Genomic DNA, 15,195 nt, shown 5'->3' on the forward strand with positions numbered 1-15,195 from the left:
TCAATGCCAACATAGTAAAATGCATTCTGTCAAACGAACCAACACATACATAACATGCATGTAGATATAGAATCATACGAATCATAGAATGGTTTGGGTTGGAAAGGACCTTCAAGATCATCTAGTTCCACACCCCCTGCCATGGGGAGGGACACCTTCCACTAGACCAGGTTGCTCAAAGCCCCTGTGTCCAACCTGGCCTTGAACACTGCCAGGGATGGGGCAGCCACAACTTCTGTGGGCACCTGTGCCAGTGTCTCACTACCCTCACAGTAAAGAACTTCTTCCTTATATCTAATATATATATACACACACACCCATAAAAAAGATGTACATGTGTACATATACAAAAAGCATATACACACACTCTTATAGGAGAGCTCTAATGTTCTCCTGAAACTTCAGTTTTCCTTTAGGAGCTTCCCTCTATCACACTGCTGGGAGAACCAATCACGGGTGCTGAGGCTGCTGTGCTCAGGGCACAATAGGATGAGCACCAGCATACCTATCAACCTGGGGAAACTGAGCCTGTGTTGATAATCCTGCCAAAAAGACTAACAGGACAGCAGGTTAGTTAGGAGTTCATTTGTACATCACCTCTGCTCTGAAGTACCAAGCCCCACTCTTAGTCATGACTGAGACATCCAGATGTCTGTATACTGACTGATAGTTACAAATGCTGTGAACGGAAGATGAGCAATGTGCCTAGGCAATAAATCTCAATTACTGGGGGAGGGAAAGCGTTTATTTCTTTGAAGGTTCCTTGATGTTTAACGAAATGTTAGTCTCAGATTTCTTTGCACTTAATAATATCAATATAACACTAGCTGCAGAGAACTGGGGGACAGGAGCTTTGCTCTCTATAGATGTGTACCAGAGCATTCATGTTTCCTTGAAGACAATGCATGTTCCTATATATCAGTATTTCTAGCAGGTAAATTCAATGCCCAAATTCATTAGCCCTTGAATATTTTCAACATTCAGATTACCAAAATAAATCCTGTAATGCCATTACAGATGTGGGGTTTTTGTGGTTTTGTTTGTTTGGGTTTGGGGTTTTTTCATGTCACTTTTTCTTACTGTGAAGTAAATTCTCATTAATGGACTGCTTACCATAAAATATTACCTAGGGCAAATTTCTTCTAAAAGAACAAGAAAAACATCCAAAACTCTGCAAATTTAATACACAAGAACTACTGTTGCTTTTTTAAATAATAAGCCACTTTATACAATCCTGCAATTTACATGAACATTGGAAGGTGTTTGGACAAAAACCTGGTATGTTAATTTTATATAGACACACGTGTGTTTGTGTGCATGCTCTTATCTCCTGCTCCAACCTGCCTCAGTGTTCATTTTAGCAGGCTACTATGGGAGAAAGGTCCCTCTCACTGCCTAGGAGGCTCACCCCTCTTTTTTTTTGTATTCAGACAGATTCTCAGTAGCTTCAACCACTGTACAGCCATATTTTAAAGACAAAATTAGCTCAGAACAGTAGCTTGAGAAAATATGAAGGTTTAAAAAAGCACTGCTGCACATCATTAGACAGTAACAACAACAACAACAAAATCCAACAGAATGTAAAGATTATTCTCTCTTCAACTTAATCCTGTGAGGAAGCTCAAGAGTTGTCTTTCTAGGTGTGTCAGAACAAAGTTCCTGGCAGCCTTCTTACTTGGATTTCCCAGTCCATGTGGACACTCTCAACCACCTTGCTTTCATTCAGATCTACCACTGAGCTGATTAATTTAAACTACTTAATGTGAATCAAGTGCATATCTACTGTTCATAGCGAAAAGTCTTTACTGGAGTTTGAATTTGCTTTGATACTAGACCTAGAAGAACTTCAGTGTTCACAACAGCTCAGTATGTCTTTTACCATTACTGTCATATGAAAATGAAAGTATGGTTACAACTCTGAATAACTAAGGAAGTCCAAAATGGGAAAATTATGGTTAGCATTTTTAGACAGGCAATCCTAACTCATCTTTTGCACCTAAGTATCTCATCACATTTTGCTGAATAATACACATCTCAAATAAGCAAAGTATAGATTACACTTGCCTAGCACTTTCAGTCCAAGATCTTAAAACACTTTCCCTAAAAGTTTAAGCCTCAGAGCACAGGTCTGTAGTACATATTATTACCATTTTACAGGTGGAAAGTGAGGAACGGCAGTAGGTAAGAAACAGGAGGACACCTGGGGAGATGAGAACAAGAATCCTCTGCCTTAAGCACAAGGTTACATTCCTTTTCTAGATGCAAAAGCGCAAGATGAGTCCACACTGCCAACATTACAAAGGAACATTTCTACTCTGCCTAGTGCATAACAGAAGAGCTTAGAAATTACAAAACATAGGGGAAAAGTTGCTAAAGGTTACTACAGAGGTTTTCTGCCTGAGAGACTGCTATGTTGCCACATTCAGCTGGCAATATTAACATTTGAAGGTTGGCACACTGTCTGCAGCTGTGCCCTGACTCTTGAAGCACATGCAATTTGAGATTTAACAAACTACTCACTTATTTCACACCTTGCACATAAAAAAATGTACCTGGTTCTTGTGTAGAAACCATGGCAATTGCCTCCTGCGATGACACACACTCGCTAACATCTCCATTGAAAGGAATAATGACACTTTCCCCTCGCTGCTGTAGCATTTTCTCCAGCAGCTTGTCCAAATCATCACCTAGGTAAAAATTAGCAACATCAAATTATCTGGAAGTTGTTTCAGACAAATGATGCAGAACATTACATACACATGTGTTCTCACGCAGCTGATGCCAAATCTGCAAAGGGGCAGGGGGCTGGAGATAGAGGGAAGAGAGGGAGGGGGAATATTTTTCTCTTTACTGACTTGCCAGTTGAATGAATTCCAAAAAAACCCAAACCACAGCTGCATAATTTCAGCTCTGTGCCTTTACAGCTAGTGGTGACATCTGATGATTACAAAGAAACATACACTACAAAACAACCTCCAAAACCTGTGCTAGGAGCAGAGACTCATGCACTTCCGAGTGCCCTGCTGTTACATTCAGTAGTATAAACAGGGTTTAAAATATTCTGCCATGGGATGAGTAACTTGCACTGCATGGGTGAAGGAGCCGAGCACTCCTTTACTCACAGTGAATGGAGAGAAGGAAAGGTGGAGAGGGCAGAGCTGTATTCATGTGCACTTCAACTGCTGAACAGGAGACACACCCAGCCCTGAAGACATGATTGTCTTGGCTAGAACGTCTGTTTCTTAGGATCACTCACCTAAAGATGTGTTTTTGAAATGCGATGCCAGGAAACTAACTTTCCCTGTGATGAGCTCATAGCTGATCTCCTTTAAAAATTCACTGGTAGTAAGCATGCTTTCCGCAAGTGCCCTAGACTGATACTGACCTGGAGAAGAGGGGAAAAAAGTCAAGAGCAATCTTTAATACAGTGTACTATCAACACAACCTGTTCATCCTAGAAGTGCGGGTAATGCTGATCTTCAGTCGTGGATCTCCACTGCCTTTACCTAGTAGGCTGGGAGAGCAGCCTCAAGCCTATTTTGCTAGCAACAGGATAATTACTTATATCAGTTTGGCACACCCTTTGCAAGCTGTTGCCCATAGTTTTGCACACTTGGGTGACAGATGATGTGCAAAATAATTATTTGTACCTTAGATGGAATAGAGAATTCTGGGTAAATATGAAAAAGTAATTATCCCTAGTGTAGGAAAAAAAGTAAAAACATGACATTACCAATTTATCTGACTACAAATGAAAGATGACCAATCAAGATCCACTCTCATCCAGATGCACTCATGCACACACAAACATCACAGCCAGTCACCAATGCAGAATTTGAAAATCAACATGGTAAAAAGGATAAAGTATCTTCTGTTTTACAATGGTCTGCAGAAGACTGTGGTCAGTCCAATATTGCCATGTGAAATAGCACAGCCACACAAAACAGAGAAAGACAAACCAACTACTTTGTCACTGGGTTACTTCCAGGAATTTTTTAAGGTAGCCTCACAAAGTCTCAGGCCTCTCAAGGAGTAGCAATAACTAACCTACAGCTATTTTTCTGGATCCTCATAGGCATCAGTACTCCAAGTCTTGATGGAGTAAGCTGTGACATCACAGTGTAAAATACAAAGAAGAATAAAGAGAACAAAAGGGATTTAAAAGCTGTAACAATGACTCAAGAAAATCAATGCAGCAAAACTGCATTGGTATTAGAGGTGTACTGCAAATATACTCACCCAGGACTACTACGCAGAACTCATTTCCTCTTATCTTTGATGTACAAATGGCAACTACATAATCTGGTAGCTTTTGCTGATGTTTCATTTCGTTAAGAGACCTCAAGGTCTCCGAGATGCCCTCTGCCAGCGAATTCTGGGTTACAACCACGTGCACAAGGTCCCGGGACACACTAGCGATTAACCTAGCAAGCCAAGGGAGTTGACCTGGTGACACAGTGACACACTGTGCGCTCATTTGCAAGGATCGCTCTCTCAGACTGAACTCCTGCATAGCTTTCAACATGATCTGCTCAAATTCTTCCCTCAGGGGTATCTGGTCAGGACCTACATTGAAAACAAACAAACAGAACAACAGTATCTCATATCAAAATGTTATTGAACCAGGAATAATCACATCTGTCTTGATCTGACAAGTTCCTTTACCATATTTTTTATGTTTACAAAACCCACTCACTACTCAGTGGATATCTACCCGCATGGCTTATTCTTGTTTGTTCATATTATGGTCTTTCTCCCACCATCTCTCCTTTTTGTAGCCTTCATATGTTCTTACAGCAGAAAACCCAAATGCTTATCCTCGTAGTCTGACTGCAGCCATGCAGTATGATGAAGCCTGTCAAGTGGTCTTTGATTTGCTTTTTCTCATCATGCATAATAGCAAACTAAGCATGGGTGTAAAGAAACATGTTTAACTTCTTCTTTGACTTTAGTTAAATTCAATTAATTTAGCAAATCTTCAAACTTCTAATGTAAAGAAGCATATGCAACTTTAGCTCTAAATTCCTCAGACTTCATAAACTGTCTTGTGAACTTCGACTGGCAAACAGAAATAGAAGCTATGTTATCTTAGCATCAGTCTCCAGCTCGGCTTCATTTAACATTTTGCTCAGTAATATTTGTCTCATTGTCAAAGATACTCAGGAACAGATAAAAATTCATGAACAGAGAGTAAAAAATAACCATAGCTTAAATTGCCAAGATGTCATGTCAGTGCCAAAGGAGATAGATAGCTTCATGCTTCAACAGCTTTATTTTCTATGAATGAAAGAGGAGGCTTAAATACCAGAGATATGTAAATACTGGTTTTGGTTTTATGTTTTCTTTCAGGGTCAAAGACAACAAGCGAAAAGGGCAGTGAAGAAAAGGAAACAGGAAGATCGTGTGAGAAGCAGGGCAGAAAGTGGGTAAATAACCCACAGCACAGAATCTGTAAAAACCGCCACCTGTTGTCATTTTGCCTTTCTGAGAAGTAACACAGAGTGTCACCATCCAATTACCACAGGATGGTAGAAGAACTACAGACTTGTAAATGCAAGGCTGTTCTCATTTTTGATGCAAACCAGAAAGTTCTGAAGAGTCTCGTTTAATGCAGCATCAGCATAATTCTCTCCTCACAGTTCTCTGTTTTTGAAATCTGTTTTCCTTTCTAAGAAAGCATCACACATTCTAGGTCCTTGGAGATATCAAACTGGACATTTATTGACAGAGATTAATCTTCTTCTGCAGAAATAGTCTATCTACAACTTATCAACCATAACAAAAAAGATGTTACACACTAAAAGAAATCAAAGCAAGATTTTGCTGATTGAGGGAGGTTACTTAAGAGACAGGCTCTAGACACAGGCGTCATCATGAATCCAAGAAAACAAAAATAACTGTACAGATGGACAGAGTTCTGTATCAGAGCACACAGAATTATATTCAGATGATTTATAGAAGAAACACTTTTAAAAACAGGTTTCAGGAAGGCACTGATAAGGAAATATTTTTAAATTAGTGAAGTTTTTAATAACACACTTGGCTCATGATGGTCTTTCTCCACAACTATTCAGAAAAAATAATGGAACTAGTATCAGTAAGCTGGAAGACAAAATGGAACTGATTCTGACGGTGAACAGATTCATAAATACATGTACAGGAATAAGTCACAGTTAAAAGGGAATATTTGTAAACTTCTCTACATATATGAGTATGGAAAGTATTATCTTGACTTCAGAAAACAAAACTGCAAAACAAATAATATCATAAAACATTAATATCTGAAAAAGACCTTATTAACATAGCTACACTTCCAAAAGCACCTGCAGTGATTTCAGTGCCAGAGAAGGTTATGGAGCAGATCATCTTGAGTGCCATCATGTGGCATATACAGGACAACCACGCGATCAGGATGAGTCCACGTGGGTTTATGAAAGGCAGATCCTGCTTGGCTAACTTGATCTCCTTCTATGACAAGATGACCCACTTAGTAGTTGAGGTAAAGGCTGTGGATTTTGTCCGTTTAGACTTTAGTAAAGCCTTTGGCACCATTCTCCACAGCATTCTCCTGGAGAAACTGGCTGCTCATGGCTTGAATGGGTGTACTCTTCGCTGGGTAAAAAACTGGCTGGATGGCCAAGCCCAAAGAGTGGTGGTGAATGGAGTTAATCCAGCTGGTGGCCAATGACAAGAGGTGTTCCCCAGGGCTCAGTATTTGGGCCAGTTCTGCTTCATATCTTTATCAATGATCTGGATGAGGGGACTGAGCGCACCCTCAGTAATTTGTGGATGACACCAAGTTGGCTGGGAGTAATCTGCTTGAGGGTAGAAAGACTCTGCAGAGGGATCTGAACAGGCTGGGTCGATGGTCCAAGGCCAATTGCATTAGCTTCAACAAGGCTCAGTGCTGGGTCCTGCACCTGAGTCACAAAAACCCTATGCAAGTCTGTGGGCTTGGGGAAGAGTGGCTGGTGGAAAAAGACCTGGGGGTGTTGGTCAACAGCCAACTAAGCATGAGCCAGCTTGTGCCCAGGTGACCAAGAAGGCCAACAGCATCCCAGTGTGTACCAGAACTAGCGTGGCTTCTAGTGTGTAGCAGGACTAGGGCAGCAATCATAGCCCTGTATTAGGCACTGGTGGGGCTGCACCTTGAATACTGTGTTCTAGTTCTGGACCCCTCACTAAAAGAAAGACACTGAGGTGCTGGAGAAGAGCAATGAAGCTGGTGAAGGGTCTAGAGCACAAGTCTTATGAGGAGCAGCTGAGAGAACTGGGTTTGGTTAGCCTGGAGAAAAGGAGGCTCAGGGGAGACCTTGTCATTCTCTACAACTACCTGAGAGTGTAGTGAGGTGGGTGTTGGTCTCTTCTGCCAGGTAACAAGTGATAGAACAAGAGGTAATGGCCTCAAGCTGCACCAGGGGAGGTTTAGACTGGATATTAGGAAAAATTTCTTCACTGAAAGGGCTGTCAAACATCAGAACAGGTTGCTTGGGGAAGTGGCAGAGTCACCACTCCTATGGGTATTTAGAAGACATGCAGATGTGTCACTGAGGAACATGGTTTAGTGGCGGACTTGGTAGCTGTTTGGCAGGTTACCCATTGGACTCTGTGATTGTAAAGGTCTTTTCCAGCCTAATGATTCTATACAGTTTAAGACAACATATTCAAATACCTTCCATTTCTGGGTAGACACTTCACAGTGCATCCCACAGAGAACTTACTCCTTCAACAATCTAAAACTATGAGAATTGCTGAAATAACCTCTTGCTTGAGTGTCTGAATATCGTTTCCACTGAAGACAGAGGCTTGTTCCTGCCTTCAGTCTGGATGGGCATTCAGATATTGAAGCTACAGAACACCGCTTGGTATCACGGCATATGCATAGTCAAAGTGATTCAAATATACCACAACAACAGAGAAAAGAGAATGATTTTATAATTCTGAACAGATAGTTAACAGAAGGTCCAGAAATATTCCGCAGCTGAAAAACCAAAACAGAGACCTCAGCACTGTGTAGGATGAGACTGTGTTTGTAGAAAGGGTAGTGTGATAGCAAAAAGCAGGCAATTACACACGATAGAATGTAACCCATACTGCAAATATGGGCATTGTGAGGTACAAAAACAAAGCTTCAGAATACTTCACTGTAAGTGCTGCCAAAGATAACAAATGTGAAATCTAAATAGGTACAGGAGACAAACTGTAAAACCACTGAAATCAAACACATCTTTTGATCTTTTTTCACTGATTCCTTTATCACAGTCAGTGGAATTTATTTAGAGCTATGCTATGGCTCATAATCACAGCTTTCACTGTGTACAGTCTTCATGGTAGGTTTAAAATGTTTTTAAATGTTTGGTTTGATTTGTAATATTGTGAGATTGCTCAGCTGATTTCTGAAAACACAACAGCATTATCACACAATAAATAACGTCGCCAATCTTAGAGGAAAACTCAAAAGATTTCCTAGATATATCTTTTTCTTTTTTTTTTCCTAAAAAGGAGCACTTTCATAAAAAATATTCATATGACCTGTGATCACAGTCACCGCAAGCGTATTTTGTAAATGTAGTGAGATCTGAAAAAATCAGGAAAGATTCAGTATCTGTTTAATTCTTCTGCCTGCTTTGTTTTATCTTTGCCTTTATCTTACTCTTTTGCAATATACTCTGGAAAAAAGGATCACTTTTTAGCCCTGTTTTCTCAAGATTAAAAGAGGCTCACATAAGTAAACTGTTCAATTATGTGTGTATTTGTCTCTTTCCTTGTCAAAATTCTTTTAGCTGGCTGCCCTCCAATCATCTTTAATTTGCTTTGATTTTACAAAATGGGATAAAGGCTACAGTTCAGCGCAACTGTCACAGTTCCAAAAGTTTTAAATTTGTAGCGATATTCAAACCAGCAACATGTTTTGATCCCCATGTTCTGCAGAATGTTTTTAGAATGTTTTCAATTTTCTCCTCATCAGGCTCTTTCATCTGACAGTGCTGGCGCCCATCTCCACATAAGGCCTATTGGAAACCTATTCAGCCTTGCAAAGATAAGAACAAAAGCCAAATTAAACACCTGCTCATAAGGGAACTGCTTTATGCTGAAGGCACAGTGGTCACTAAACACAACTCAGCACCAGCAGCTTTGCATGAAGCCTTCCTTATTGAGTTTGCAGCAAGCACAGACTTGGTTGGATTTGCTCATAGAGTGTGGTTCACTGACACAGTAAGTTTCAATAAATAGTCTATTTTTAATTGGAAATATTGCATCAGCTGCCTACATGTTTCTCTGGGGGAAATTTGCAAGCTGCCTCTATCAGTCCAGAACTATGTGAAGTAGTTGGTTTTAACATGCAGATTCTATAAGCTTCCCGATGAAGATGAAAACCTCAAATAACAAATTTAAGTCCAGTGAGGGAAAGAAAACAGAAAAACATTTAGCTTGTAAAAACTAAATAAACCCTCTGTCAGTTCTAACATAGCATCCGATGGACTGTTGAGGCACAGAACGATAAGCAAACAGGCCACTTAGTATTACAATACAGGATGCCTCTTTCCTGTCTGTTACAGTAGTGCATCAAGGGAGAAGAGCGAAGCAAAAGAACTCATGGGTGAAACCTACACAGAGCACATTCGCTCCCCAAATTATAGGGTTATCACCAGATGTGATTCTTCTGAATCATTTGCACATTTCACATCACTATGTACTACAGATGCCCTGGTGGAAACCCGATATAGGAAAAGCAGTGTGCTCTTCACAGAAGACATTTCACACTCCTCTGTGATAAGCAGCATCTTTTCAAATACAGAAGTTAAGACTAAGATTGCTGTGAGAAGTTTCCCCACACTACCCTGCATTATTCTTTAACTTCTAAAACCTTACTGTCGACCGCTGGCTGCTTTTTACTCTAAGGCAGAGAAAAAATTCTACACCTGCAATAAGAGAAACCAAATGTGGTTTGCTCTCAAGCTTGCAAAAAGTCCATTCCAAAAACACTTGCAAGAATGAGATATTCACTGAATCACTTGCCTTAGTCTGAATAACAAATGTGGTTTTCATGTAAACGGTGCTGTCACCAAAACAATGACAACCATCACACATCTGCCAGCATTTGTCACAAAACTGAATAAAACAGACCGAGCGTCCTTAGAAAGAGCTGTGATAACGGATGGTTTGATACCCTAAGCAAATGAGTTATCTGCATTGCAAATCCATTTCACAAAGGTGACCTGGTCAATCCCCATATGGAGAGCAGAAGCAGCATCAGCTCTTAAATTCACTTCACTTCGGTCTGATGAGAAAGTAGCAAAGTCACACACACTAGATGGAGCCACTTACCCCTTTTCCAGGCATAAAAGTAGCCAGAAAACTGGCCACTACTACTGAAACAGACATAAGGAGGGTGGGGAATAAAAAGGACACTCACAAATGAAAACGAGTGCTTACGATAAATTGCTTACCTAGTTGGACAAGATACTGAATAGTTAACAGTATCATATTCTCCACACTTAGCAGCTGACTGCTGGTCAAACCCAAGAGATCCAAGTCCTTGTTTTCCACCTGTGGAATCTTATAGCAATTCACCAGCAAGGGACTTACAACAATATCACCGACATTTCCATAGAAATATGGTAAAGTGCCATAACCTTTGATAAAAGAAACAAAAAACCCGCAGAAATTCACAAAATGTGCCACTACACGAAGTCTTGCACACTGTATACATTTCCAAACACTTCCTTAATGTTACCTTGCAAAATATACTGCATCAGTGACTGTTCTTGGCATTATAATTGCTTACAAAATAAATGAGATAGGACAGTGATCCTTTGCTGTATTTTACAAGTGATCACATAGGTTTGCAAAAACTAACAATAGGGGATACCAGCCAGATAATAACTGTTGTTATCCAAATACAGATGAGAATATTATCTATTTGGGTCTTACCCTGACCTTTAAATACAGATTCTCCATAATATAGTGTACAAAAAAGAAAAATCAATAGAAGCAAAAGTACATTGATCTGAACATTATAAAAGCAGCATAAGTCACATTAGCATTGATTCAGGCACTGTAGCATTGCTGTGATTGATTTCACTTTTTTGCCACGTTTCCATTCTGTTTCCATAAACAAATAAATATCAACAACTAAACATGCTGTTCTAGAAAGTAAAGCACAGGACCACAGGCCAACTCTTCTTTTCCTTGAGAATGTTTTTGTTTTAAAAACAAAACAGATTTTCCCAAACCCATCCATTTGGGTCCCTCTGGTTCTGTACTATGAATAGGATGCTGTATCATGGGGCCACTAACATTTAGCCTAAATGAGGACTTACTGGCAACTCTCCAAGAGCCTAAGGGCTGCATTCAATTTGCACTTAAGCTGATGACTGTAGGTACTCTCATCTTTAATAAAGAAGTGCTTCTCTGAAAACTGTTAGAGCAGCATGCTAGAGCTTTAGAATAGGCTTCCAGAAAACAACATTAAGCAAAACAAACCAGAAGCGTAACCCTGTGCTTGATGGATTTACTTGTGCACAGTAGAAGGCTCTGTTAATTCTCTGGAAATTGTGTGTGCAAGGATTATCTGTGCAAGTGAGGACTTGGAGAACATCTCCATTTCTTCAGGAATGGTAAATTATTCCATGGATTATATTGATAGGCATGTTCTGTTAACTCTGAAGCTTCTTTATACAACTATCTGTACTATGCTGCACTGAGAAGAGATTTAGTCAAAAAACTTCCCAAAAAAATTACTCATCAAAATTTTGGCAGTACTACCTGACTAATCTTTTGTTATATAGCATGCACAAATAGCTCAGGTTGAAAGGGATTTTCACATTACAAGTTATGCTTTTAAAGTAAAAGCATTGTCTTTCTAAGGGTTAATGATGTACTTTATACATGATTTTAAAAGCCTGATCTGTTCTCTCACTTGCTTACAAGAAGTATGGACTATAAAAGACAAAGATTTAGCATGATTTGCTTCTGATTAGTCAATTTGAATCAGTTTTCTGGTTCTTACGCAGAATCCCTGGGCTTCAATATTTGGACTATAAATGCTGCAGGAAATATTTGCTTGTTTTGTAAGTTGTTTACACTGGAAAGCTGTTTTCATTACATGGTAATATTTCTATTCTTGGGCCTCACAAAAATCTTATTTGTGCAAAACATCAATTTGGCCAGAGGTTTTGTACACATTTGACCTAATCATGACCTGTTTGCAAATCAGGCTCTCCAGAGATAGCCTGAATTCCAATTTTAAATGTTGAGCACCTAAACTATCCCTGACAAACTGACTTTGTATTGTACAGAATGCCAGAATCAAGAAAAAACCTTTTCTCCTAGGGGAGCATGTATCTGTGCAAAATGCAGCATTTGATTCCCCAGTGTAAGACTTACCTATCAGAATCACTGGTCTAACTCCCGAGTTATTCAGCAGGTTCTCAGGAACTATTACAGTCTCCCCTGCTGGGATGGGTTGAGGCTGTAAAATTCCAGTTAACATGGATTGTGGAACTGGGGCTGACAAAAGAGGCTCTATAAAATAAAGAAAAGAGAAGCTTCCATTACTAAAAGGCTCATACTGTGATTTGGCCGTATGAACAAATAAAGAAAAAACTACTGCAGATCACTAACTGTAATAAAATTCAAAGGTCTCTGCATTTCCTGCTATAGTTTTAAGTAATTTAAATTAAGAGCCTATATCCTCCTGTAGGACCACCCCTAAAATAAAACTTTTTCTAACCACTGTATTGTTGGTGGGAATGAGAGAGGAGAACACAGGTTTGAATATGCATCTTTAAACAAAGCCAAGTACTAAGCCAAAAGGCCACCTCTAAGAGAGACGCTACCTCCCAATACTGCCTCTCAATACAAGGGAAGAGACTGCTCTGGCTCCTGACCTAGAATATACGTAGAAAACAAAAACAGGCCAGAAACTCAAAGCTGTGCTTAGACACTTGCCACAAGGATAAAAATTAGGCTTTACTCATGAAAGAGCAAGAGAAGCTTTCACAAGTTAAAAGAAATAAAGTGCAAGAACTCTGTAATCAGGTTTCAGCACAAGGTCTGCTTCAGAAGTTTCTCAGGCTTCTTTTGGTGTTTGTAACAGATTTTGCAAACAATGCCATCAATAGAGGCTGCACGAATGTATGCATTTGTTTTAGCAGTGGACATTGGTTCATCCAACAGAAAAAAACCTATGAAATCCATAGAAAATGGAGTACACAGCAGGGGTAGTAGACTGGTGGAGACAAACTCAAGAAAAAAGGGAGATTGCCTTATATCTTACATCTTCAGCAAGTCTCTGAAGCTAGAAATCCCCTAAAGCTACGACTGACTTGACATGCTCAAGTAGGCAGGCCTTCACTACCATGCAACCCTTCTTCCTATGACGTATATCTCTGAAAATTAGTTCCTAAATATCTCAAAACCAAACCTTCAAAAGCAGAGTTAAAAATACGTTGTGAATGTTGACAAATGGGTGCGGTTTTTTCTCCTTGTATGTTTATTCTCTCACTCTATAGAGAGGAATAAGTAATTGTTTATTGTCCTTTGCAACATCTGCTAAATCCCTCAACTGAAAAGTGCTCAAATAGTGAGCAGTTTTATTAATAGTTATGTATAAAAAGGTATCTATGTGGATATTGATGAGTATTCACACATACTTGTAATTAATCCTATCTCATATCATGATGCTACATATCCCTACTACACCTTTTCCATGCACAAAAGTCATTTGGTCTCACAAACTCTCCCCACATAGTTTCACCTTCCCTGTGCCCCATCTTAAGACTATGGCAACAAGGACCAGGCAATGTGTGCTTTTCTGGGGCATCTGAAAAACTTTCCATGTTGTCCTTAACTACTTCAACAAGATCAGTTGTGTTTTCTGTGCAACACAAGGGAAGCAGCACAGGGCTACTGGTTCAGCTGAGGACAGGTTTCTGGAAATGACATCTCTGTATTATTCAAGTTTTACCTGTTCTTGCTGCAGGCCGAATTGTAGGAACAGGTACTGCCAAACCAGGAGGAGGAACTGGGGACCCAGGAGACCATCCCCGGTGACGTTTCTTTGGTGGTCCAGAACTTGACATTGATGCTGAGAAGGAAAACAAAAACTAATTCTAAACCCCATCCTCCCAAATGACCAGAATCCAGCCCACATTTCCATTTCATGTTGGTGTTGAGTTGGTACCATGTCACAGAGCACCAGAGGTTTACATCTAAATTTACATGAAGGCAGACTATGACGTGAAAAATGTTGTTAGCTGTGTTGAAAAGTACAAAATTATCATTAATGGTCATGTCAAAAACCAAATGGATCTGTAAAGACCAAATTGCAGAAACAGCTATAATGGGAAGAACAACAAAATCATTAATTTCAGGCTCGACAGTAAGTGCAGCTTAAAATAAAAGAACAGAGAAATTTTCTTTACCTTGGTCTCCAGCTGCACAGCCAGGACTGGGAGATGTCGAGTGAGGCATTGGCCGAGAGACTGTAGAACTCAATAAGTTATTTCTTCCTCCATTAGCGTTTCCATTAGCAACATCAGTGGCACGCAGCGAAAGAGGAGCTGAGTATAATAAAATACAGAGTGTGTGGCTTGAGATGATCTTGAAAACAAACAAACAAAATAATACAGCCACATGGATACACAAAAGAACAGGGCAAGATGCGTGACTGAAAGAAACATACTCCATGGAAAGCATGAAGTGTACTTGGCAGAGAATAATTTGGGCATAGGCTGCAAAATCCTAACCTTGAAACGAGGTCTCCGGATTTCAGGGTGGGGCAGATAGGCAGAATAAAAAATACCCAAACAACCCCCACCAAAATAAAATAGAAAATCACACACACAAAACTATTGGGTAGTTTGTGACGTGTTTTTTTAGATCCTGAAAATAAAAATTAAAAAAAAAAAACAAACTAAGAAAAAACAAGTGCATAGTTAATTCAGTTTGTAAAGATTTCTAAGCCACTTTGGTGCATCTGTATATTTTTCCCCCACTTGTCCATGTAACTGTACACAGCAAGCCTGACACTGTGGCAGAACCACTATATCCAAATAACAAAATGAAACTACAACGGAGGATTGCCAGATGCTATTCTCACACCTCTGAGCTTCTTATGCTTTTTCAGAGCCTAATTCTTGCAGAAGAAAAAAACCCCAACAATGGCATAAACTGTGTAGAGCAGACATG

The 15,195-nt window shown here is 39.7% G+C and overlaps 1 protein-coding gene across 1 annotated transcript in view; it reads right to left on the bottom strand.

Annotated features, from left to right (window-relative positions):
• Positions 1-15,195, bottom strand: part of GREB1L (growth regulation by estrogen in breast cancer-like) — a 61,403-nt gene that overhangs the window by 28,155 nt on the left and 18,053 nt on the right. The window contains exons 7-13 of the mRNA XM_010009864.1: positions 14,430-14,567; positions 13,973-14,092; positions 12,391-12,528; positions 10,452-10,637; positions 4,240-4,566; positions 3,257-3,385; positions 2,553-2,687 (exon numbers count right to left, since the gene is read on the bottom strand). Coding sequence (XP_010008166.1) covers positions 2,553-2,687; positions 3,257-3,385; positions 4,240-4,566; positions 10,452-10,637; positions 12,391-12,528; positions 13,973-14,092; positions 14,430-14,567 — 1,173 coding nt within the window. The remainder of the gene's footprint in view (positions 1-2,552; positions 2,688-3,256; positions 3,386-4,239; positions 4,567-10,451; positions 10,638-12,390; positions 12,529-13,972; positions 14,093-14,429; positions 14,568-15,195) is intronic.

The sequence above is a fragment of the Nestor notabilis genome, unplaced genomic scaffold (assembly GCF_000696875.1).
Source record: "Nestor notabilis isolate BGI_N333 unplaced genomic scaffold, ASM69687v1 scaffold9682, whole genome shotgun sequence".
Classification (NCBI taxonomy): domain Eukaryota; kingdom Metazoa; phylum Chordata; class Aves; order Psittaciformes; family Psittacidae; genus Nestor; species Nestor notabilis.